At 30.7% G+C, this 26,104-nt stretch overlaps 2 protein-coding genes across 4 annotated transcripts; one reads left to right on the top strand and one right to left on the bottom strand.

Moving 5' to 3' along the window:
• Positions 1-6,051: 6,051 nt before the first annotated feature.
• On the top strand, positions 6,052-11,149 carry LOC113857805. 3 transcript variants are annotated; one of them, XM_027490014.1, is made up of 12 exons: positions 6,052-6,573; positions 6,665-6,710; positions 7,128-7,191; positions 7,573-7,656; positions 7,815-7,931; positions 8,260-8,727; positions 8,971-9,380; positions 9,498-9,588; positions 9,678-9,737; positions 9,821-9,907; positions 10,065-10,193; positions 10,779-11,149. In XM_027490014.1, exons 1-12 carry the CDS (start codon positions 6,564-6,566, stop codon positions 11,079-11,081), a joined length of 1,869 nt encoding a protein of 622 aa, XP_027345815.1. In that variant the 5' UTR covers positions 6,052-6,563; the 3' UTR covers positions 11,082-11,149. The 3 variants fall into 3 exon arrangements, with proteins under 3 accessions (XP_027345815.1, XP_027345814.1, XP_027345816.1); XM_027490013.1 differs by having other exon boundaries at positions 9,498-9,597; XM_027490015.1 differs by lacking the exon at positions 9,678-9,737 and having other exon boundaries at positions 9,498-9,597.
• A 1,334-nt stretch (positions 11,150-12,483) lies between these two features.
• LOC113857807 (STS14 protein) lies at positions 12,484-13,083 on the bottom strand. The gene has a single exon (XM_027490016.1). The coding sequence runs from the start codon at positions 13,012-13,014 to the stop codon at positions 12,484-12,486; it is 531 nt and encodes a 176-aa protein (XP_027345817.1). The 5' UTR covers positions 13,015-13,083.
• Between the last annotated feature and the right edge of the window lie 13,021 nt (positions 13,084-26,104).

The raw sequence follows: 26,104 nt of genomic DNA, 5'->3' as shown, positions 1-26,104 counted from the left end.
GCGCTGAGAAAGTTGGAGGATCAGTGCTCCCTAGTCAAACATCGCCAATGGTGATTTTTCAAAAATTCTTGCATGCATTCATGAATGGAAGGGTCAACGATCGCCTGTGGAAATTTTTCAGATGTCATCTAAGTTGCAAGTTTTTGTCTGAGCCAAGGAAATCTCGCAAATAATGATTTTTGAAAGGTCATATTTACGTAGATTTGCCAAAAACATCATATTTTCTGTATATTATTTATATTTTACCATATTTAAATTATTTTGCCGCAATCCGAAGCCCTTAATACATATTTAATTTCACTTTTATATTATCGTAGACTCATGTTTTAAATTCACGTTCATAACTTATTTTCTACCCTTTTTCCAAACACACTGTACATTAACGTTGGCGCATGTCTGGTTTGGTACACGTACCCTTTTTAATTTACCCTCTCCTTAACTACCCTTCCTACCATAAAACAATTTAGTTTAGTTTCGGCACTGCGGGATCCTATTGTTTATATAAGTTGTGGGATTGGTAGCTCTAACTAGTAACTAATATGTAACAGTTATTTTTATTTGATATGTCAGATTATAGTTGTTTGGTTTGGTTGTCACATGATCACTAACTACTCAAACGAAAATCTCTTTTATGGGTTGTTTGACTTTGTTGTCTCCATAGTATTATTCTCTTCTTAATGGGTCTCTAGATAGGCACAACTTGCTATGTTTTTTGTTGCTACGAGTTATCTTAATTGCAGTGGAATCAGATACTAATTGCTTTTCATAGCTAACACAAGGCTTTTCCTCCACATTAATGAGCAATCTCCTATTTCTTTTCCTGATCGCTTGATTCTATTTGCCTCATTCCTTTTAAGAGTTACAGTTACTAAAAGGGAAAAGACCCTATCTGCTTAAAAAGACTTTAAAGTTGAGATTATATTCTACTTTGTTTTTGAATCCCTTAACTCAGTTCTTGTCCTTTTGCCACTTTCTTTACTTTTGACCATCCTACTTTTCATTTATCTCTACAACGCTAATTATAACAGCTAGGATTATGGTTCGACACATTTTAATAGTTTCAACTTTAAATTATTGAATATAATCGAGATTTGTGTCCCAATTAATTTCAATCATAGATTTTGCAATAAAATGCATGTAGGTAAGAGGAGTTGATTTTGAAAGTTAAACAAGTATGAACACAGTTGCTTTTTGGTTAGAAAAATAATTTTTACACTTTAATATAAAATTTTATATTTTAATAAAAATATATAATTTAAATTAATTTTAAATCAAATATTGAGAACAGCTTGCACAATGATTGGGGTAGGACTGTAGGAAACATTAGGCATCATGTTATTTGCGGTTTTAGTCAGACGTAATTCATAGCTCATAATTTTAACGATGCAGTGAAGAATTGTCAAAAGCAGAAAGTTAATATTTTTTATTGCACCGATCATTGTAATTCATGGGGAAGGTGCATGGATACATGATACATGCCGTCAATATAGGAACTAGAGTTTAATGGGTAACCAACCTTGAGAATTTGGAGAAATGATGTGTCATGAAAAGAAAAGTATGTAAAGAGAAAAAAAAAAGAAACATAAAAAGTGTTAAGAGAAGAAACCAAGGAGTTCCCAGGGTAATGTTCAGCACCATCTCGTTCACTAGGCCGTGACTAAAGTTAAAGCCTGTGCATCCACCAGGGTGTCAGCCCCTTTTGGTGACAATTTCATTTGCAAAATGGACCCTTTTACTATTTTTCAATTTTCTTGCGATCTCATGGCCAAAAATTCATTTTACACACATCCTTTAATACATATTTTATTATTAATTAAAATTATAAAAATTATTAATTTAAGAATAAAAAAAATTGAGATCCACATAGTTTTTATAATTTTTAATAATTTTAACTAATAATAAAATATGTATAAGAGATTTTGTATTAAAGAATGTGTTGTTATCATTACTAAAATTCTAAACACTTATTTGTGGTTGTTCATCCAGATATTTTTTTTAAAAATCTTAATTAGTTGTCGTTTTCAACCAGAATTAAGTTTTTTTTTTTTTTTTAAGTACGTTTGAATATAAGAAAAAAAATGTTTTTACATTGAAGCGAAAATTTTATTTTTAAAATAAAAATTTTTAAATATAGATTTCACTTTAAATTTAATTTTAATCAAAATTAATTTTACAAATCTAAAAGATCTAAAATTAAATATTGAATCTTATATCTTTAGACAAATAAATGTGTTGGACTGTTGGTCGCTATAAAAAGTACGACTAATATTGTTCATTTGTTCTAATATGAACATTATATAAATTGTACTTTAATGAAATCATTGTCGGAGAGTGATACTTTGCTAGAGCTTTAAAGTATTGCACGATATATTAATTTTTTTGGGTTTCAACCTTCAACCACTAGGTTATGACCCTTAAGAGTAGGGTATATGCATCCATTAAGATTATGGATCTTGGACCATCTTTAGAGGGAGGGAGAGGTGGGGACAGTAGGAGTAGGGAAGTGAAAGATGCCTTTTGCTTGTAATATATGATTGGCATTCACTCGCTTGTCTAAACGTCTTTGGAAAATTCGCCTTTTATGTTCCGCAAATGGGACTCTACTAGGCCTTCTCAAAACCAAAACATGAAAAATAATGCACCAAAACCATTTTTCGTAATATAATGATAAACATGGTACACATAATTGATGAGCATAATGTGTATTATATGGGTGAGAGTATAAATATTAATCAATTATCATTATCAATTTGATAATTGACTAATATTTCTATTATTTATACTACCCCATAAACCTCTCATTTTCCCACCACGACATACACTGTGGATCTTCTCTCCCTCCACGTGTAGCTAATGGACACAATTTGTGGATTTAGGTGTTGCTATTACGAGGCACATTTATAATATCAGATTCCCCAATCCTAGCTGATGGGTCATGCATGGCGAATTTCTGATTCACATTTTGGAAACAACGTTGATTTGGGCACCTTCATCATGGTCTTATGATTTGAGCCACAGTCTACTTCAGTTTGAACATAGTTTGAAAAGTCACTTTTGATTTGTACTTACAAAGTGCCATGAAGTAGACGGATGCCAAGTGAAAATTCTATCCACAACGCAACAAACCAAAGGCTTAAAAATACTATATTTTCAAATTTTATTTTACAGGATGGAAAATTAGAACGAAGATAAATAAATACAAAATAATCAACAAAACAGTATTCTTTTATCGTTCAACTCGCTAGTGTCACTGTTATTATTTTAAAATTATTTTGTTTCACATATGCAAACAAACAGATACTAGCTAATATAATATGGGTTGAAACAAAGACAAATGGCACAAATTACAAGTGCCCCTCTTCAGACACATATGGAAGCCCTCCAAGCTTCATTTGAATTTACATACATCATCTGAAATACTTCTAATTTGTCTTTTTTCATCAATTCATCCAAAATTGTTCATCGTTAACTATCTCTGCAAAGGAAAACGCCAATTCATCTTACCTTTTTAAATTCTGTCTTGGTAGTGTTTTCACTCTAGAAACCATCAATCTATAATGTTTATTTAAAGCATCTGTTTTACCATTTAAGCATGATCGTCTAACATAATATTGTGTTTATAAACTGATTTAATCAAATTTTAAGAAGAATCTCGGTTATATAGAACACTGTGAATTATAATGTTTTGTAATCCTCAATTAAAGAGTGTTATTAGACATTTTCTATGGCTACTTGGATCTAGGAAGCATGTCTGTCAGATTTGTTTGAAAATCGATCCCCTTAATTTGACACCATATATTATTTTCTTGCTATCTTGGTGTTTTGTGACATTGAAACTCGTCCTTCTGGCTCGTATGAAATTTCGACGATAAGATAAAATAGAAGTTTCATTTGTTTATTTAGTGGGACAAGAAATTTCGACTCTGCAGTGAAGCTTAAAATATCAGATGTGTCCAAAGAAGAACCCTGCACATTTGTTTTGGTATTACCCGGATCATTTAGAAAATAACCTAAGAAGACTCTTATTAAATTTGTCACTTTGTCTATTTCTCTAAATGAAAAATAAAGTTCAGATGATACAATTCTTTGTCATTTTCCCTATACCACAACTAATATTATATGTTATGCAGAGTCCTTTATCAGGAAAATAGATAATGTTGTTTGAGCAAATAACTATTCAACACAGTTAAGCTCGCAAAATATGTTTACTGGTCTTTGTCTGTAGCCTCTCTTGGCTTTATTTTCGACTGAACCCTTTATTTTATGCTTGATAGTCCCAACTAAATAGTGTAAAATGTAACATATCTTTGAGCCAACACAAAAAAAGTAAATTATTTATTCATAACGTGTGCAATGATTTTCAACGAGTAATCAAATATACCCTTAACCTTTTGTTATTTTTTCTCACCTAGCTTCAGCAATTCGGCTTTTCCTGTGCCTTTTTCCATCCCTTTTCGTTTCTCTTTTTCTTTGTCTCAGCAAGTGTGCAGCAAAAAGAAACTTTCTTTCTCAGTAGGTTAATATGACGACAAAAAGGGAGAACTGGCCACACCTTACCACACTCCTATGCTTTTCTTTTTGTATTGGTTTTGGCAAAGTTGAAGCCTTATTTTACATATTATATTTGTGGATTCTGTGACAAACGTTAGTCTCTTTGGTACTCAAGGACAATATGGGTATCTCCTAATTCCCAACAAAATACATTTAGAGACAAAGAGAAACCCCACAAAACCTCTATTACTTTCAAGCATCCAACGTCCTTTATCCCTTTGCTTTCATCCCTTTTGAGGTAAATCCTTGCTTTTCTTTCTTGCAACCCAGTATTTTGTTACCTAGTCACTTGTTTCCTCATTATTGGTTATAACTTGAGTGGTCTAGTAGGAATGCAAACAAATGCCTTTTTCATTATACGCATCAAATGGACGTGACAAGTACCATACCAAATATGAAACAATTTAAATCAACAACACTGTATGCAGATTAATCCAATGTACCTAAAAAAATAAATGGTTCCACTGTTGCAACAGTCAAAATGTATCTCTTTAACCAAAAATAAACAACCATCTAATCTTTATTTCCGTTTTTCTGTCCTCTTGTTTTGGTTATATCAAATCAACTGGCTTAATAATTAAGGATGCGATGCCAAAAGAGACAAAGGGTGGACGGAATGTCACCAACTCTTACTTGCTTCTTCCCAAAGAGAGCAGAAAATGTTGAAAATAATATAGCTGGCCATGTATACATGTATAGAGTCATATGCACAGTCAATGAGAGATACCTCTATCTTTGTCCAATCATTATATATGTTCCAAAATTGTGGTGAGTTTTAGGAGGAGACTTTTGGTAACTCATCTTTAAATACTATTAACTACGGGTAGAGTTTCTAAGTGACAGAGGAGCCATGTTATATAAGATCTTAGTTTTTTAATTCAAATGAAAATAAAACTCAAATCTAGAAAGTGAAAACTAAAAAAGCATTAAAAGATTAACAAAAGCATATGAACTATGAACTGCACAAAGCAAGAAATGGTGAAATGAGTTGAACGAGGGAAGTTTAACATTAGACACCTCTGCTAAACTTTCGTAGAATTTGGGCTAATATATAGTAAATTGGTTGGTCATATCTTCTGTTTAAGCCCAAGAGAAATAAATTTTACACGTCACATTTTTCCACCTTTTAATTACAACGTTTTATTAGAAAATAGAAAGTGAATGTATTGAAAATTGTATTTCTCTTAACATATTATTTTTAAAAAGGTAATATAAAAATATTGTATAAGTAGTTATATGCAAATAAGATTTTCATAAAATATTATGACAATATTCTCACCTTTGAAAAAAAAAATATAAATGAATGATATTTATTACTCAATTAATGAAAATTTTTATTCATTTCTTTTACCACGCTATATACTTTAAAGTAATTTTTAGTCCTTTTCTTATATATCATTTTCTTAGTGACAATATTTATGATAATTTACTTTAAATTTACATATTTCTACCCTTATGTTATAAAATTGTACAAGGGTAAGCGTGCATTGAAGACCGAGAAGCTGTATTGTGTATATTTTTCTATTCAGCCACTAAGTATTTTTCTACTTGACTAATGGTGACCTTGGATCTGTAGAGGCTTTTATAGTGAGGTTTGTTAGCATTTGGTAAACGTTTTGACATTTCTACGCTAGTCTACCATTGCTGCTTCAACTAATGCAAAAGGACACCCTTTACAAAAAGGCTATGAGCATAGCACAAAATAATTAGCACAAGGGTGTCATCAAAAGAGAAAGCTCATTGGTCAAAAGGCTAATCTTCTCTCCACATTCATGGGTTTGGTTTTATGCACACCATTATAGTTCTATTTATGTCTAAACCATATTAGCAGCAAGCAAATGATCCCCTTTGTGGGTAAGGAAATTTTTTTCTGCTGAAATGCCGCAAGTCAAATCAAGTCAAGTCTTGGAATCTAGTTTGTAGACTCTCTTGGCTAATTTGGTATCTGGGCTATATAGTGTCTCTGGCTCGTTACATTATTCAAGTGTTCTCTTTTAGAGCTCTTGCTTGTTATGTTCCCTGGTAGGATGTGACTCTGTTGTTACTATGTTTTTTTCACTTTTTTATATGTTTGGTTCACTGGAAATGACTCTGTTTTTGGATGGGGTATCAGGCATGGGGCTTGAAGGGTTGGTTCCAAAGCACAAGCGTTCAAAGAGGTGCCACTCTATTTCTTGTGCTTAGCTTCTCGTGTTGCTTAAATAATGTCTGTACTCTCTTGATTGTGGAATTCATGCAAAAAATAGAAAATAAAGTTTTCATTTTTATTTTTTATTTTGGCTGTTTCAAAAAAGAAAAAAAGTTATATAAATGTGTTCAGCAACAGCAATTGTTCATTCTTTTTGGGTCTAGTTTTTCTGTGTGTACCACCCATTTGTGAACTTCCTTTGGGAAGAAGGGGGTTCCTGATTGAAACTGAAACCGAAGGCTCATACCTCTTAGAAAGGATGAGAATTGGGGATTTCGTGAATGTAGTTTGGGCTCCTTAAAGGGCACCTACCACCTACCTCAAAAAGATGCAGAACCAGATATCAATTTATCATACACTAATTGTGTTTACTGTTTTTATATGGCAGCTTTCCTGATAAGAAAAAAGTTGAGGACGATAATTACCTGGAGGCCTCAGATCAAACAAAGCTGGTATAATCAATCACTCCATTATTTCATCAAGAATTCGCCTTCACTTTTTCTAGCTTTCTTAACTTGGGTGATATTATATTGTAAATGCATTGTTAGGCATTTATGATGCTGAAAAAATGTTGACTTTTTCTTTTTGGATTTTTTTTTTTTTTGGGGGGGGGGGGTAGTTGGTATCACAAACACCAAGGGCAGCAAGAAATTTTATTAACTAATATATGCTTCCAAAGTTTAGTATGGATGAACAGAATTGATTTTATGGTATTAATGGTCTAATTAATATAATAATATAGTTCTCTGTAGTCTGTCAGGCATAAGTAGTTACTTCTGGACAATTATTTAGAAGATTTTCATACCTAAGTTGTTGGTTTAATCTGGTTGCAGGATACAGGGTACCTCACGGAATGTGGTAAACATAGGAAATATCAAACCCCTACAAATGATGTTCAACATACTCTGAAGCAAGAGGTATAACACCAGAAACTGTTCTTCACTAATCTTTTGTTACATATTCTACTGCAGCCACAATTATGGTTCAATCAATCATTTTTAAGATTTTTGTAGTGGTTCAGCATACTTCTACCTGACAGCTGTGTATGTTTTGTGTTCAAATTATCTTGTGGCAGATTCTACAATTAGAAAAAAGACTACAAGACCAATTTAAGGTCAGGTGCACGTTAGAAAAGGCACTTGGATATAGACCTACATCTCTTGTTAATTCATACGACATGATACTGCCCAAGGTTGGAATTTCTTCAATAAATTTTGCCACAGTAAATGTGCATTTGCTTCTGATTTAATAATTTGTATCCAATTATCAAAAGTGACATACCTCAACTTAATGGATGATTTATATGTGCTTTTTTAACCGTTAAAAGAACTCTAATGTGGCAAATATAAATCAATCCTGACATGCATGTGTCTGCAATCATAAGATTGTCGTGCAACCTATCAATTACTACATTGTTTATGAGTCTATTGTTAATTTAAAGCCCCTGTTTGATTTTCTTGTCATGTTTATGCTTTCTGTTTGTCAAATTTGATATTCTTTGTTTGTTTTTGTGACTCCAGCCAACCACCGAATTAATTAAAGAAATTGCAGTCTTAGAGTTAGAAGTTGTGTATTTGGAACAACATCTTCTCTCCTTGTATCGTAAAGCATTTGATCAACAATTACCCTCTGTAGCATTATCTCCATCCACCAAGGAGGAAAAAGTAAAGTCTCCTCTGACAACACCTAGAGCTAGATTCATTGAAGTTTCTAAGCCTGAGTTCTTGACCCAAAGAGGATGCTCTGCAGTACAATCTATTGATCATGAGCCTGATACTCTGCAAAAGGAAAATAATGGATGCGAACTTGAGACTGTTGGGAAAGAATACAATTTACATCAGCCAGAAGGAAAGCATTTAGACTCTGGTGTATATCGTTGCCACTCCTCATTATCCAGTTCAACATTTACAGCAAGAGTATCTCCTACGGCAGAAGTATTAACTGAATCTCTGCGTGCCTGTCATTCCCAACCATTGTCCATGATGGAGGTAAATCATGTTTCATGTAAAAATCTAGGTCCTTTTGTTGCTGCAATCGTACCATTCTTGATAAAAGTTGTCTTTCATTACTAAAACTTGTGTTTATCTTTTTGGAAGAATACATGACATAATTAAATTTATTGTAGAAGTTCTTCTAAGTCCAGTTCTCTCTGCCTCTACGTCAGTGTTAATTTATGAGATTGATCTTTATGGAGGAATTCTTTGGTTTTTGACTCAGTTTGTTCTGTACAGTATGCCCAAAATGTTGATGCGTCATCAAGAATAATCAGTCTGGCAGAACATCTTGGTACCCGTATATCTGATCATATTCCAGATACACCTAACAGGCTTTCTGAGGATATGGTCAAGTGTATATCAGCTATATATTGCAAAATTGCAGATCCACCTACCACAAATCCTGGTCTGTCATCTCCTAGTTCATCATTGTCATCAACGAGTGCCTTTTCTATTGGAGAGCAAGGAGACATGTGGAGTCCAGGTTTCAAGAATAATTCCTCTTTTGATGTAAGGTTAGACAATCCTTTCCATGTGGAAGGACTCAAGGAATTTAGTGGGCCATACAGCACTATGGTTGAGGTATCATGGATTTACCGAGAGAGTCAGAAATTGGGTGATACTGAGCGGTTGCTCCAGAACTTTAGGTGGGTTAATTAATTTCTGATTGAGATTATGAAGCTTTCATTTGAAAAGTGCATAGTTAAGTGGAATTCTTCAGTCTCTTGGAGTCATAATGGGAATGCACTTCTATGTTGTTTCAGGTCACTGATTTGTCAATTAGAAGAAGTTGATCCTGGGAAGCTGAAACAGGAGGAGAAGTTGGCTTTCTGGATCAACATACACAATGCTTTGGTGATGCATGTAATTACTATTCTCAAAACTATGTTTCCCTTCAATAGTTCTCCATTTCTCTCACTTCATTATTTGGGATTTTCTAATAGGCATTTTTGGCTTATGGAATTCCACAAAACAGTGTGAAAAGAGTCTTTCTTTTGTTGAAGGTAAAAACCAAGAGTGGTAGCTTCAATAGTCAATTAAAGTTTCATGCACTTAAATTAGAAAACCAATGTCATGCACTTTTCAGGCAGCGTATAATATTGGGGGTCATACAATCAGTGCGGACACAATACAGAGCACCATACTTGGGTGCCGGATGTCTCGCCCTGGACAGGTGGTCATACAAACTCATCCCTTCCCCTATAGAAAAAAAAATGGGGTGCCATTTAGAATATCTATGAAATTATCCTCTGAATAAGCAAAGTATATATTTTGTAAATCCTGTTGAATGACTTACACAAGAACTATTTCTAACTTGCTTCCTCTTGTAGTGGTTCCGCTTGTTCTTTTCTCCAAGAACAAAATTCAGAGCTGGTGATGGACGACAAGCATATGCAATCGAGCATCCTGAGCCTCTTCTACACTTTGCACTCTGTTCAGGAAACCATTCTGATCCAGCAGTACGTATTCCAATCTGCCTCTAATAGATATTTGTGTGTTTTAATTAGATTTGTAACATCTCCATTTTTTAACCCGTAAAGCTATCTGCTCAATTAGTACATGAATATTGTTTTGTTCAAATACTTTATGCAGTGGCAAATTAAATTGACGAAACATTGCACAAATCATTTGGCATGGAATCATTTCACTGAGGCTTATCTAGCTTATGAACAATACTCTAGGAATGAAATCACTTGTAGAGGTTTTCTCATGCTTGTGTTTGACTATGCCATATGTAATGGTCACGATGGCGTGTTATTACATCTAGAAGAATAAAATGTTTTACATGGATTTTTCTGCAAAGTTACAAAATTAATCTTTACATTTATCTAATGAGAAAAAAAAAACCATACATTTCAATTAAAATATATGGTTTAGATGAATTTAGTTATGCTCTCAATCATATTCAACGATTCAAAATCAAATTCATTAAAATTAATTCTAACCAACTTTAAGGCTTAAACCAAACTAGCATGAATATTACAATAACCATTTTTAACATGCTTGACTTTGTTGAGTTGATTATTTTGTTATAACTATGACAGATACGTGTATATACACCTAAAAGAGTGTTTCAAGAGCTAGAAGTTGCAAAGGAAGAGTACATTCGAGCTACATTTGGGGTGCGCAAGGACCAGAAAGTACTTTTACCCAAACTAGTAGAGTCATTCGCGAAGGACTCGGGTTTGTGCTCTGCTGGTACCATGGAGATGATCCAACAGTCTCTACCTGAATCACTACAAAAGAGTGTTAAGAAATGTAACCTTGCAAAATCCCGGAAGAGCATAGAATGGATTCCACACAACTTTTCTTTCCGATATCTCGTACCTAAGGAGCTTGTAAAATAAGAAAATATGTTTGCTCTATTATGTATTCTTTTGTACAAAGTTGACAGGGTAGCAGCAACAGCAAAATATAATATTGCAATTTTTTAGCATTTTGCATCTGTATTATTGTGTTGATGTGTTATTGCAGTATTTGTAATTGATGTACTCTATTGATAGAATTGAGATTCTGCTATTAGCAATGTAAATGATTTTTTGCTTTAATCAAATGTCGGTGAGATATTTTTGTGATTTTATAACTTGCCTGCTGCATTCAGATAAAAGCATAAAACTAACAATGGAGCACATGAAAATGAAAGCAGGTGCATGGAGATCGCCACAACTAATATTATAATCACGACCCGACAGGGGTGTACAATCATAAATGTTTGTTTGTTGTAGAAATTATGGTGTGATTTGAGACTTTCGTGTCAACGTACTGGCCAGTTAATCATGTCATGTGATGATTACTTGATATTATGAACGGTTTTGAGTCCACAATAATTTTAATGATACCGGTATTTTACGTTAATCTCAACTGTTTATGTTTTGAATTGTCTCCACATATAATTTCAACCAGTGGTTCGAAAATGATGACAAAAAAGCGGGAAATGAATTACATTTCTCTGGTAAGATAAAATAAGCTATGAATCTGTATTTTTGGAGAAATTAAATAAAAGAACTTCTAATAACGTTGGTGTATAAATTATATACAACTATGAAAAGTTAAAATAAGCTGTGAAAAGTTGATTTAAACTGTGCTTAGGGAAATAATGTTAATAGATATTTCTGGGTCAACTTTGAAAAATGAAGAAGATTACCAGAGCAATGGCCTATTTTGGATTCATTTGAAACAATAAGTTCCGTGTTGGATGGGGCAATCATCAGAGTGTGGCCCGCATGTGCTCGTGAACTTCAGGCATAACTCAGATGCCATAAAGCCACTGACAAGCAGAGCCCACAAAACAAAAACACATAGGCAATCACTCCCTTTGCTTAAAACATCTATCCAAACAAACACAAAACCTTTATGACATTTAACACAACCATCTACCACAAGGATTAGTAGGGATCACTGAGATTTCATCCATCTTCCTCTTACAAGATGATTAAAATGTAAGAGGACAAAGGATCCATATATGTGAGTGAGAGAATCAAAGGGAACAAGATTCGTTAACTAAAAATATTTTATAGATTTATTTAAATTATTTCATAGAATAAATAATCTTATTCTAGATAGATTATTTGAAAACTTGCATGAAAGATCCAAATCAACCCAACACATTAGACAAGGATCTCATGAAACATACCTCGATCTCACTCACATTAATCAAACACTAAATTAGCATCACAAATTGACAATGTAGGTAGATACAAAAAGCATGCATGAGAGAATTAATTATACATAATATATAATTAATAATAATCAATATGGACTCTCTCCTACGTAGTTTCCAGGTGGATTATAGAAACAAATGGTCAAGCTAGACTGTTCCTTAACGCACGTGGCTTGAGCACACCCAAGCTCAAGGGACTTCCTCCACACAACCTGCGTGTAAACGCCGCACCTGTGGTTGGGAGCGCACGTGTTGTCGGTGTGGTTGTAGAAAGGCCTCTGTTTCCCCCACTCTTCCACGGCCATGCGTGGCGTCACTGCCGTGCCACGTGCCAAAAGCTGGTTGGCGCCGTACTTGCCGGCGGTTAGGTTTGCGAACTGGCACCCCATTTGGTTCCTCTGGTACCGAACCAGCTTGCTTGTGATGTTGGCCACTTGCTGGCTCCACTTGAGGGGTTCAACTCCCACTGCGGCCCTTGCTTGGTTATGTGCATCTAAGAACTCTCTCGCTGCTGCTGGTAGCGGCGGCTGCGGCGGCGGCGCCACCGCTACTCCCTCCGCTGAGACGTGGACGGTGGCTAGAGCCGCCACCAAAAGCAATGCATGATGGATCATTTTCATTTCACCTTATTTGCTGTACCTGTCATGTGTCGTGTGCACCTGTGATGTGTCCTCATTTATATACTACTAGCAATTACTGTGCGAGGAGAGGAGTGTTAGAAAACACTTTCTTAAACATTTTTCAATATTTTTTATTAACTAAAATTGCATAAAAATTATAAATAAGATTTATATGATTTTTTAAAAATTTAAATAAATTTTCACTTATAATAAAAAAGATGTAATTAAAGGAGAGACTAAATTTAAGTGTGATTTCTTAAGTGATTTATGTTTATTAATGATCTAAACTAGAATTCTAGAAAAGAGTAAACAATAGATGGAATAAAAATAAAATAATGTAGTATTTGAATTGATAAGAATAAAAATAAATAAATTGACTGAATTGAAATATAAATATGTAAGACTATTTTACATTAATTGTAAAAAAAATATAAGGACAAAAGTGTCCATAAAAAAATTGGCCCATTTAAACCCTCCATATTACGTTATTCATGGGCTGAAATTATTGTGTGGTTACCCTGTAATTTAAAGATTTCATTCACACATTTCACTTTAACCAGAGTAATGAAATGAGTGCAAATGTGACAATTTCATTGCTGCTTATTTTCATCTTTATCATTTCAATATAAATAAACACAACATTGCTTAATTATTTACAGTAACATCAAATAGAACTATTTTACTAAAATAAAATTATATTTAATTGATAAATAATTTTAACAATACTTAAAATTAATATATAAATTTTATCTTTAAAACGAGTCTGTTACATTATTTTTGTGAAGAATGACAGCACATTTTTTTAAACTAAAATTTAAATATGTTTTTATAATTAATTCACTTTTTAAAACGTTGAAACAGTTTTTAAAAAATAATTATTTCATAAAATAAGTGCTTTAATTTTAAAAATTTAATAATTAATAAAATATATTTTAAAATGTGGTACTATTTTTTTTACTATTATTATTTTAATCAATTTTTTAAATTAAACACGTGTATCAATTAATAAAAGTTGCTCTAATTAAATAATTGTTTTGCATTTGCCATAAAGATATGGAAAGAGTTTTACTATTCATAAAAGTGTTAATCGATTAGGCATGTAACTTAGTCGGATGATATATATAATAAAAAAATAAAATAGGCATTTTTTTAACCGTATAATTAAAAATAAAAAAATTATGAAAAAGCTAAATTTGTGTAGAAACATTGGCCAAGCTATTATCAAATTATTTGTATCCCTAAGGACATGGAGGGTGCTAATATTCCAATTCTTATGAAACTAATGAATAATCTTGGCTACAAGTGAATATTAAAATTAAAATTAATCTATGTAATTATCAAAAGGTTGACCATCTCTTTACAATCACTCTTATAAATCACATTTATTATTACAAAACTAAATAGGATATTTATGAGTTTTGTTAAAAAAAAAAAAAAGAAAGAGAAAAAAAAGCATTTTTTATGCCAACAAAATGAGAAAACTTGGAACCCATATTCTTGATAAAACTTTAAGAATTCTCACTAACTTTCATGTGACAGATGAAAAAGAAATTGCCATTAACACTCACTTTAATAGAAAGAAAGGATAAAGATATCAAAAAGCTACTATTTGAAGTTTGTTTTGAACAAAAAATAGTAAACACATCTTAGGATAAATGATTGTCAAAAGACATGCATAAGTCTAAGGCGGCTTGTTACTAGGTATTATGTTATTTTGTCATTTTCAAGACCACTGAAGAGCTACCAAAATTAAGCATTTATTATCATGGAACAATATCTTGCAAATTCAAATTTTAGGATCCTTTTGATGTAAGAAGAAAGATTCAAGATTTTGAATGCATAACCACAATGCTTTATCTTTTTTATGTAATAACTTATATATCAATTTGCTCAAAAGGATAGTGTTTGTCTTCTTTGTGTCTCATAATGCTAAGTTAAAGTCAGCAAGTTGTTTGTTTTGAGTAAATATGTCCAGTCGACTTAATTCTAACAATATTCCTCCTGATTCTTACACCAAATAGTCATCTAAGTATATTGTATATCATTACATACAACTTGATGGTGTATAAAGGTAGTATATTATAGACTGAAATAATAGAAAATATTAATTTTACTAAACAAGTTCCCCAACAATATTTAGGAGCTTAGATTTCTTCAAAGTCATTTATTTTGAATTTTCTCTAATATAAATTTAAAATTCACTTTTCAGACTTATCCATTAAGGAAGAAGAATTGAAGTTGCAACATTTTCCTATGTCAAAGCACTCATAATCACATTGCCAATTTAAGCAAATAAGTATAAAATTTTCAAAGCTCGCTTTAAGTCAATTGCAAAATAAGAGATTTCTCTATGCATAAAACAAATGAATATAGTGATAGATAATTCCCTTGACAAAGTCCAGTTATAAGAAATGAAATCATGAAGCTTAAATTCATTTTACAGTATAGAGAGGTTGGAGGGTTGAACTTATAACATGACAAAACTAATGATCTTAGAGGAAAATTCAATGTGAGAGAAGGTAGAATGAAGAAATTTTTAATTCACAAGATCAAACGCCCTCTAAAAGATATTTTTGAAGTTGCAATCTTTTCTTTCTTTTTATCTTCCCTACATATTGCATCATGTCCTATGAAAATATAACACTTCTTAAAGTCTCTTGTCCTGTTATGAAATTTTCTTTTTCATAATAAACTTATCAAATGAAAAGTCATAAACTATTTACAAAAACCTTTATGATGACCCGATAAATCATATTGCACAAACTAATAGGTCTAAAGTTTTCAAGTGTATGGAGTTATCTACTTTGAAAATCAAAATTATGAGGGTCTCCAATAAATCTAGTTTAGTAAAACTCTATTAAGAACCTCACTCATTAAATGTCATGAGTCGTTGTCAACTATATGCTTATATTGTCTAAAAAAGAAATTAAAATATGTTTGTGGCAAGCACCTAAAAGAACTACATTTCATGATTATACATTTAGCTTTCTCTCTCAATATTGAGGCTGATAAGGATAAGTGCACAATTTTTGTATTTAATAAAAATATTGCATTTACAAGGATTATGTTGTTAAGTGTTGTTTAATTTCAATTTTTATTATCTAAACACAATCAAAATCTCCAATTTAATATTTGTAAAGATAAAACAAAATTTAAAGGCAATCAATAATGAAACTAACAAGATATGTATAAAAAATTAAAGCATTCTTAGGAGTTAGTTTCGTTCAATCTCAAATTTTAAGGCTAAAAAGATATTTTGTCTTCCAATACTTAAATTATTTTTAAAGTTTAATTGCACTAAAATAATTATTATTCTATTTTGCAGATATAATAACGTACCTCCTAGAATCAAATCCTACTTTTATATTAATTTAATAATGTACCTAATGATGATGAAGAGAAAGGAAGAAGAAATCAAGTAAAAAATTCGTCAAAATATAGTGTGATTTTGCTGAAATTTATTAGGATGAAGAAGATTAATAGTAATTTTTTAATAAAATTAATTTTTTTTATTAAAAAGACTTATTTAAAACACTTTTATAAGTTAAGCAACTAAAATGAGAAAAAAAAGTTAGAGAATAAAATCAGAACAAAAAAAGAATTAAGAAACCAATATAGTAATTTAGCTTTTTTAAAATTTAAAAAAATGTATCATCATATTATTTTAGTTTATGTTTATTGGTTTGGATTAAAAAATTATTTTATTTATCTATCTAAGTTGAAGTTTAAGAAAATGTTAATTATTAAAAAAATTTAACACTATATTACTCAAATATAGATTTTAAGCATAATAAATAAAATATTTATACTAATTGAGTAGTCTAATAATATTAAAAAAATCAACAATAAAGAGTAAATGAAGAAATTTATTAAGTATTTTTAATACAATAATTAAATCTCATAACTTTTATATTTTTTAACAAATAAATAAGAATAAAAATATTTAATAAAAATCAAATTTTAATGCTATAAATAATATTCTAAGAAACTGATTAAGATTTGTCTTCAAATTTTTTTAAAAGTAACTATATTTTCATTTTAAAATTTTTTTTTATATTTTTTTTTATCTGTTCACAACTTTTAGAGTATACATATTATCCACTGAAGGAAGAGCGTATGTTAAAAGAGGTGAAAAAATAAACAAATCAGGAAGTATAATTAATACCCTTGAAATTATTTATTATTGAAACTCTTAATTTTACTATTATCAAGAGACAATGGATAATTAGTAGAACAACAAGCTCAAAATTGAAAAGAAATATATAATGTTTTTAGAATTGTATAATGATAGACAATTTAGAACGTAACAGTTGGCAAAGTAACAAATATTTGTGAATTGAGGGAGGTGTAGTTTGTAATATATAATAAAGGAAAATGTTAATGAGTTATTTTAAAATATTGGTTAAGAAATTAAAAATAATAAATTTATGAAAATTATTTTACCAACACAAGTCATTAAAATTTCTTATATTACCTCTCATAATTTTTATAAAAAAATATTTATTAATTTTTTAAACTTGTATAATACAATGAAAATTATAATGAAACCTTGTAAAAAAAGGAAGTAGAACATGTCGATGTTACTTTTAATCAGGGATAATAATTTCATACAGAGTCTTGTTCTTTAAATTATGAATTCTCAGTTACAGATGTAATAGAGTTTAATTTTAGCACTTTTGTTAATATTGTATATTGTATTTTATGATAATTTGTAAATATTTAAAATAGTAAATTTATTTTTAAAAATTTACTATATTAAAAATAAAAAATGATAATAAATATTTATTATTTTTAATACACACATATATAATAATAATAATAACAATATTTTCTTTATAAAGAATAAATGAAAGTTCTCTAGACTAAAACAAAAACGCCCTATCAAATATAAAATAAATTTATAAAATTTATTTTAAAAACTAAAAAGTGAGGGTTATAGTAAAATAATATATACAAAAATTTATTTTAAAAAAGAACAATTGAGAATTATAATAAAATAATATATAATAATTATTAATTTATTTTATTTTACAGTATATTCTTCTCACTTTAAATCAAATGTTAAATAAATAAAAACAGAATTTAAACATTATTTTTAATTAAAACTTCATTTGAGAAACCATAATAACATTAATTTTAATTTTTATAATAATGAAACTTTAATTTAAATTACAAATAGTATTAAAAATATCTAAAAAGTTATACCTAAATTTTGTTTATAAAATGGCCTGTTGCAAATAAATGAGGCTTATAATAAAAGTGCATTAAGTAATGTATTGAAGTAGGGTGGGTGAGTACTGAGTAGGGTGCTGATAGACGAATGGCATAAAATAAAAGTCAGCGCATGGGTTTGTGAGTTGATTCAAATGTCATGTCTGTGGTAGGCAGGGACGAGCTCCCGGGTTTGTCATCTCGACGCCATTATAAGAGTTGAAAAATGTTTTTGTAAGCAATAGAAATTAAATATAAAATGTAAAAGTAAATAATATGAATTTCTATTTCTAATATAATATATTATAAAGATAAATAATTTTATTGATGAATAATATTAATGCATATTATTAATATATTATATTGTTAATCTAACTTTTTTAGTTAGCATTAATGTTCGATAATTTTTTTATTTAGTAAATAATAATTATTAATGTAAAATAAAATGAACTGTATTTTTATTTTTATTTTTTTGTTAAACAAAGGAGTTAAAAAGCCTAAAAATAAAAAATATACATAAAAGATCTAAGAGTCCAAATTCCTAAAGAATTTAAACTAAAAAACGAACAAATAGAGAGAAGACCTCATCAAAACAGCAAAAATAGACACTTTCCTTTATATGTATTTTAGCCAACCTATCAGCACATTGATTGACTTTCCTCAAAATATGACTAAATCGAAGAAAAGGAATACATTTCAACAAGTCTCTAATGTTCTTAATAAAAAAAAAGGATGGTTAAAGCACTGAGAATTTAATACATTTCAACAAGTCTCTAATGTTCTTAATAAAAAAAAAGGATGGTTAAAGCACTGAGAATTTAAAACTAAAGATAAAGGCTCCTTAGAATCAATTTCAACCCAAATCATGCAGATATTTGCCTTGATTACAAGCTATAGCCCCAACAAAATTCCCCAAAGCTCAACTCCAAGGGGATATAACAAGGAGGAAGGTTGTTGTAAAAGCTAGAATGTACATTGCCATAACTATCATGAATTAGACTGCCACATCCCGTCCTTCTAGGGACTATGATAATGAGCACCATCAATATTGAGCTACCAGAATTAGAAATTTGATACTCCCTGCAACACATTTTCACATAATCAAATTCATATATAATTTTATGAACTAAAGATTTATCAGAAACACCAGAATTTTGAAAGATAACAGCATTCTTGTCTTTCCAAATATGCCAAACAATAATACCACATAATATTTCCAATCAGAAATAAGATGATGGTTATGATTGGATAAATTATAAAACAGCCAATAAGAGAGGCCACTGCTAAAAAAAAGGCACCCAAGTATTTAAAGGAATGAAATAATTATAAATTTGTTGAGCAAACCAGGAATCACGAAGAACATGCATAATTGATTCAAGTGATTCATTACATCTAGGACAAAGGGCAGAGGAAGTAATGCCTCTAAAGAACCTTTCATCATTGGTTAATAGCCTATTATGAGCTAATTTCCAAAGAAACAGAGCAATTTTAGAGGCCAGCCCATTTCTAAATTATTTTAAAGATTCTGTCACTAGGTTGAGGTATCTAATCAGAAGAAATTAACATTGGATAAACATTTTTTAATAAAAAAAAAATAGTCCATTATTTGACTATTTTCAAAAGGTAAAATCTTGGCCCTAAGAACTATCAGGAGGTCAATTTGAAAGATAGCATTACAAATGTGGTAAGGGAAGATTTTCCTAATTTTCTCCTTATCCCAAGCACCATGATCAGAAAAGAGAAAGACTAGAGAATCAAGGTCCTCCTGATGGATAGGGTGCAAAGCATGCAGAGCTAATTCTTAGACATGGGGAATCCAGTTGTCTCTCCAAACTCTAATAGATAACCCATCTCTAACAAACCATCTTAGCCCTTTGGAGAAAAGATCCCAAATAGAAACCATACTTTTCCAAAGGTGGGAAATCTGCTGAGTATGATCTATCCTAGGATTTTTGGCTAGGAAAATTTATATTTGCTATATATAACCTGAGCCCACAAGTCATTAGAGAAATTTATTAGCTGCCAAAGAAGTTTCATCACATAAGCCTTATTAAGGAGAGATTCTTAAAACCTAAACCTCCACTAGATTTTGGTTGATAGATTTTACTCTAGCCAATGAGATGACATTTCTTTTTACCAAGAGAGCCCTAAATAAAATTTTTGCAAATCTTATTAATTTTTTTACAAACAGAGTTAGGAATAACTAGGGACTACATTATATAGGTTGGGATGCTCATTATACAGGACTGTGCAAGAGTAACTCTGTTGGTCATGGATAAGTAACTCTGCTGGTCATGGATAAGGAATTCATTTTCCAATGAGATAGTTTTCTCCTAATTCTATCAATTATAAAAGTAAAATCTAGACGATAAGGCTTTCGATGAATGATAAGCACTCCAAGGTATTTACCAAAAGTAGAGTTAATTTAACACCTAATCTAATACTAATATCAATAGAGAGACCAGTATTGATGCTTTTAGAGAAAAATAAGGAGGATTTCTCTTTATTGATTTTAAGACTAGAAGCGTAACAGAGTTTGTGAGGAGCTCATGAATTATATTAGCCTGGTTCATATCAGCCTTAACAACTAGGATAATATCATCAGCAAAAAAAGGTGGAAAATCCTAGGGCCAAGGTTACTAACTAGAAAGGGAGACCAATTTTCAGCCACGGTTTGGTCTTGGATAAGATAAGCCAACCTCTCTATACATAGGACAAAGAGGTAGGGGGAGATTGGATCACCTTGTCTAATCCCTCTGGATGGTTTAAAAGAGCTAGTTCTACTATTATTCAAATTGATAAACATAGAAGAAGAGGAAATACAACTATGTATCAGGTGAACAAGCTCATCTTCTAAATCAACTTTTTGGACGGTATTAATAATAAAAGCCCATCTCAATTTATCATATGCTTTTTCCAGATCAATTTTAAAGATCATATATCCAGTTTTACCTTTTAATTTAGAAAAAGAATGGATGATTTCTTGAAGAATTAATGCATTATCAGTATCTTGTCTTTCAGGTACAAAACTAGTTTGATTAGAAGAAATTAAATAGGGCAGAGAGTCTTTGATTCTATTAGCTAACAATTTAGTTATAATTTTATAACTTATATTACAGAGGAATATAGGCCTGAAATTAGAAATAAACTCAGGATTTTTAGTCTTAAGGATCAGAGTTATAGCAGTTTCATTAACCTCAACTATCTTTTCAGGATTCTTAAATATGCTAATAACAAACTAAACTATAAAGGGAGCAAAAAAATTCTACTGATTTTTTTTTTAAAATATAGTATGAAGACCATCTGGGCCTGGGAATTTAAAGTTCCCAATGCTAAAGAGAGAAGCTTTAACTTCTGCTAGAGTTAACTCTGTATACAATCTCTCTTTATTAGAATCTTTAAGAGGGGAAAAGGAGGTATCATAATGGAGATAAGTACTATTGTGATTAGGATCAAGAAAGATATTTTGAAAATAGTTAAAGGCAATAAGCTTTAGTCTTAGGGGATTAAATTCTCACTCATTCTGGTCATCTTTCAAGGCTTCAATGAGATTTTTTTTTCTTACGAAATATAGCTGCTTTGTGGAAGAAACTATTATTTTTGTCTCCTAATTTAATCCAATTGGTTCTATACCGGTGATAACAATAAATCTCCTCTTGATCCAGAATAAATTGATACTTTTTTCATAGAGATTTCATTAAATTAATGAAGAAAGGATTATTACCGGCAGCTAGCTTACAATAAATTCCTTGGATTCTATTAAAGAGGCTTTTGTTCCTAAAGAAAATGTTACCAAAGGTGGCTTTATTCCAAATAAAGATTTTATCTTTGAAAATAGAAATATTTTCAATCCAAAAATTTGAAATTTGCCAAGAACTCCTAACTTGATTGTGAAAATCTTTATGGGTCATCCAAGAAGTTAGGAATTTAAAAGACCTGTCAATGCCTAAAGGGGTATTCATGTCCCTTATTTTGAGATAAAGACCAACACGGTCAAACTTTAAGAGAGGAATGTGGAGGAGAGGATTGTTTTGAAAGAGGATGTGCCAAGACTCATTAGCCACAGCTTTATCTATCCTTTCCTTGAGACTACCTTTTTGCCATGTGAAGGAATTACCCTTGAAGCCCATATCATGAACCTCACAAACATTAAGGTAGTTAGCAAAATTTCTAATTAAAAGAGGGTCAACAGGCCTACCACTCTCCTTCTCTGTTTCATATAAAATAGAGTTAAAATCCCTTGCTAAACACCATAGATTGCTAATAAAGGAGCTGAACTCAGTACGCTCCTCCCAGCAATTAGCTCTCAGCCCCTCTTGAAGGCTAGCATAGACAGCAGAAAGAATTCAATCTATCTGCCCAAGATTACTAATTTTTAGGTTGATGGAATAAGATGATTTTTTCAAAATAAATGCTTTGACTTTACTAGAATCCTAACAGCACCATATCCCTCCTGAGAAACCAACAGCAAAAACCTTAGTTGAGTTATCTAAGTTAATTTTGTTAATAATGGAATCAACTTTACTAAGGCTAATCCTAGGCTCAAAAAGAGCAACAAAATCTAGGTTATTGATAGATATTAGATCATTGATTAACCTAGTAAAGGATCTCCCTCATACACCCCTACAATTCCAAAACAAGCAGTTTATAAGGAGAGATATTTACGAAAGATCAGCATTTTTATCATGCTGGCATTGGTTATGATTACTTTCCAACAAGTATATATCCTTAGAAACTATATGGGTTTCCTGAGCTAGTCTATCTATGTTCATATTAGATTTGGGGTCTAGGGGCTATTTGGAGGTTTATTGAGAGTAGAACCTTGAGGGAGGTGGCCATAATCCTCATAATCCTCAAGGTGGCCATAAACCTTATTTGGAGGATTATGACCATATTTTCCATAGTTGAAACAAATGATATGCAATCCCTTATATTCAATTTTAAATTCTTGGCCTAAGACCTTAAAAGTGGGAATCAATTGTTTCCTAAGGCCAATTTCTATGCATATCCTTGCAAATCTCCCTTTAGAGAAGGGAGTATGTGGGTCAATCTTGAGCAATGACCCTAGGCAAGATCTGACTTGCCATAGAAATTTTTCATTATAAAGTTCTAAAGGAAGGTTTGGGATGCGAACCCAGGCAATAATTTTCCTAAGGCTAAAGTCTTTTGGCCTAAATAAGGGCCGCTATCTCTAGATAAGCAAATAATGATCTAAGATCAACCAGGGCCCTCAAATAATGCATATTTGTAATCTTCCATATTATTAAACTTGATTAAAAAAAATTCATTATTCAAATCCAAAAATTTTTAAAGGGCCATTCTTACCCCAAATATGCCCTAATTTCGAGTTTAGATAGTTAAAGTTTATATAGATTTACCCAATAATTTCACGATTAGGGTTGATTTTCATAGTGAGCACCACTGCTCGTAATCTTCCAAAGGTATTTTTAGATTAGGGCAAAGATTCTGATTTTCAAGACAGTTTTGCTCAAGATTTTCAATTTCAATATTAATATTAAAATCATTAAGAACAAATTTTATTATGTCATCATCACCTAAGACTAAGTTTAGGTCTTTAGATGTAAGGACTTTATCTTTGTAAGATACATAATCAGATCAAGAAGGGTGAGAAAACACCTAAGATGTGGAAAGTCTTCCAAAGTCGTGTCCATGCATAAGAGGGTCTAGATCTGTGAGGGAAGATGTCGGATCTACCTTAACTTTCTTGGTGCTTCGAATAATAAGGTCCAACTCCTTAGTAGAATACTTTTCCGCAACAACACACTCCATCTTGTGGGATTCAGTGAGCAAAGGAAGAAGAAACACGAGCTGGAGGTGAGTCTTCCTCCAAGGAATAGGATGCAAGGATGGAGCGGCACAAAAGTTACAGCGATGTCTAAAGAGAGAACCCTAGCAAACTTTTCTTGAACAACAGAAAAAAAAAGTCTTAAAAAATATATTTTTTGGAGCCCACAATACTTTGCGTCAACTTTTTACTATTCCTTCTTCTATTATATCTGTATAGGCTGCATTTTCTTCCTTGCATTCCACTTGGTGAAAACTGAAAGGTTCATTCACAAAAAGAACTCGTGCCTTTTTGCGCGGACACTTTGGTACAAGTCCCACAAACTGTATTTTTATTTAAGTTTAACACACACACACACATATATATAATTTTTTTTTATTGAATTTAATTTTAAAATAAACTATCATATTGAAAACTTCAATTATGTAAAACATGTAGCTATAAAATTTTAGATCAATTAATAATTATTTAATGATTTATTAATTTATATTAAAATTATTATAATATATAATTTTAAAATATATAAAATAAAAATTATTTGATTACATTTTTATAATTATTTAATTTTGACAAAAATTAATATAATAATTAAAAAATTTAGCAATTAGATCAAAGAAAATTATATTTTATAAAATAGAGTATGTGTAAATATTTTATATAACATATATAAAAAATTCATTTTTTTAAAAATACTTTTAATTTTTTAATAAAATACTCCTACGAAAGAAGATAAAAATTCAAGATTCTTATGAAGCTAGAAAAAATTTGAACACATTTATGAAACATTGTTAAGAAGTTTTTAAAGTTATTAACAACATATATATATATATATATATATATATATATATATATATTACAGCTTCTAAGAAATATATTTTTATAAAATTTACATACCAAACATTTTCTTAGAGTCTAATTTTTGTTTAAAGGATTCTACAGTCTAATTTCTTTTTAAAACTTCCACGTGTTCATTGACTAATGTGTTTTGTCCTTACATCTTATGTAATTCAAAGTGAATGATGACCTATTTAGGCATTTAGTCTAATTATAGCCCCTTTTTATGCTTTCCAATAATAGTAGAAATTCAACTAAAATCATTTAATGAATTTGATATCCTAATCATTCTATTTTAATAAGATTGTGATATCATAAATTCCTAATTACAAAGATAAAATATTAAAATCTTACTCTAACATTATAGACAACGAGTACCCTTCAACAAGGTAAGCATATTATTTGTAACTTAATAATAAAATGAGTACCCTTTAACAAAGTAATCATATTACTTGTAACTCAAGTAATAAGAATATCATAAATTATTTGATAATAAATTTATTTGTATTTAATGTTGTATAGTTTAGTGTTTTATTTAAATATCAAAATCAAATGCAATCTATTTAATATATCATCACTCATATTTCAAGATACGAAAAAATATTACAAAAGTTCTTAAAATTTACAACTCTTTTTTTTTTATTACAAAATCATCTAAAATATTTAGCTCCCTACTTTTTATCCTTGTTTCTTATATACTTTATTTTCTTTTCTAGTAGGACAATAACCACCAATAATGATAAGGGATTTTATCATTTATTCTCTAATGCTCTAGCTATTTAAGGTTATTACTCTTTCTCGTGACTTAATTTTATTTTCTATTTTTTGAGGTTATAGTTGTAGAATAAGAGGATAAAATAACTTGTCTTTGATTTCCAAAAAGCATTCCTATATATTTCTCTTGCCAGTTTAGAGTCCTTAATGCCTTGAGTTTGTTGATCCATAAGGCACTAGCTCGTCAAAGTGTAAGGCATTCACTTGATACACCACCACTACTTAAAATTGTGCTTTGGTAGCAAATATCTTAATCTCTTTTCCTCTAAAACTAGATTTTACACAATAATGCAGCTTAACAAGATACACTAGTGTAAGTGTATCCATGATTGTCCTAGCAGGATGTGGTAGCTAAGTTTGATGAGTCTGACTTCCAAGTTCACAATTACTTGGCCCCTTAGTGCAACATGTGCTCCATAAAACGTACTCATCACATAGCTTGACTTTCTTAACATGTCTTTATCA

The sequence above is a fragment of the Abrus precatorius genome, unplaced genomic scaffold (genome assembly GCF_003935025.1).
Source record: "Abrus precatorius isolate BTA unplaced genomic scaffold, Abrus_2018 Scaffold2, whole genome shotgun sequence".
In the NCBI taxonomy this organism is placed as follows: Eukaryota; Viridiplantae; Streptophyta; class Magnoliopsida; order Fabales; family Fabaceae; genus Abrus; species Abrus precatorius.
This window is presented reverse-complemented; position numbering and strand designations above follow the sequence as displayed.

Coding starts and splice junctions, on each gene's coding strand:
- LOC113857805 (XM_027490013.1), top strand. Junction 7,932..8,259: donor ACGACATGATACTGCCCAAG/GTTGGAATTTCT, acceptor TTGTGACTCCAG/CCAACCACCGAATTAATTAA. Junction 9,381..9,497: donor CGGTTGCTCCAGAACTTTAG/GTGGGTTAATTA, acceptor ATGTTGTTTCAG/GTCACTGATTTGTCAATTAG.
- LOC113857807 (XM_027490016.1), bottom strand. CDS start 13,014: ATGAAAATGATCCATCATGCATTGCTTTTGGTGGCGGCTCTAGCCACC.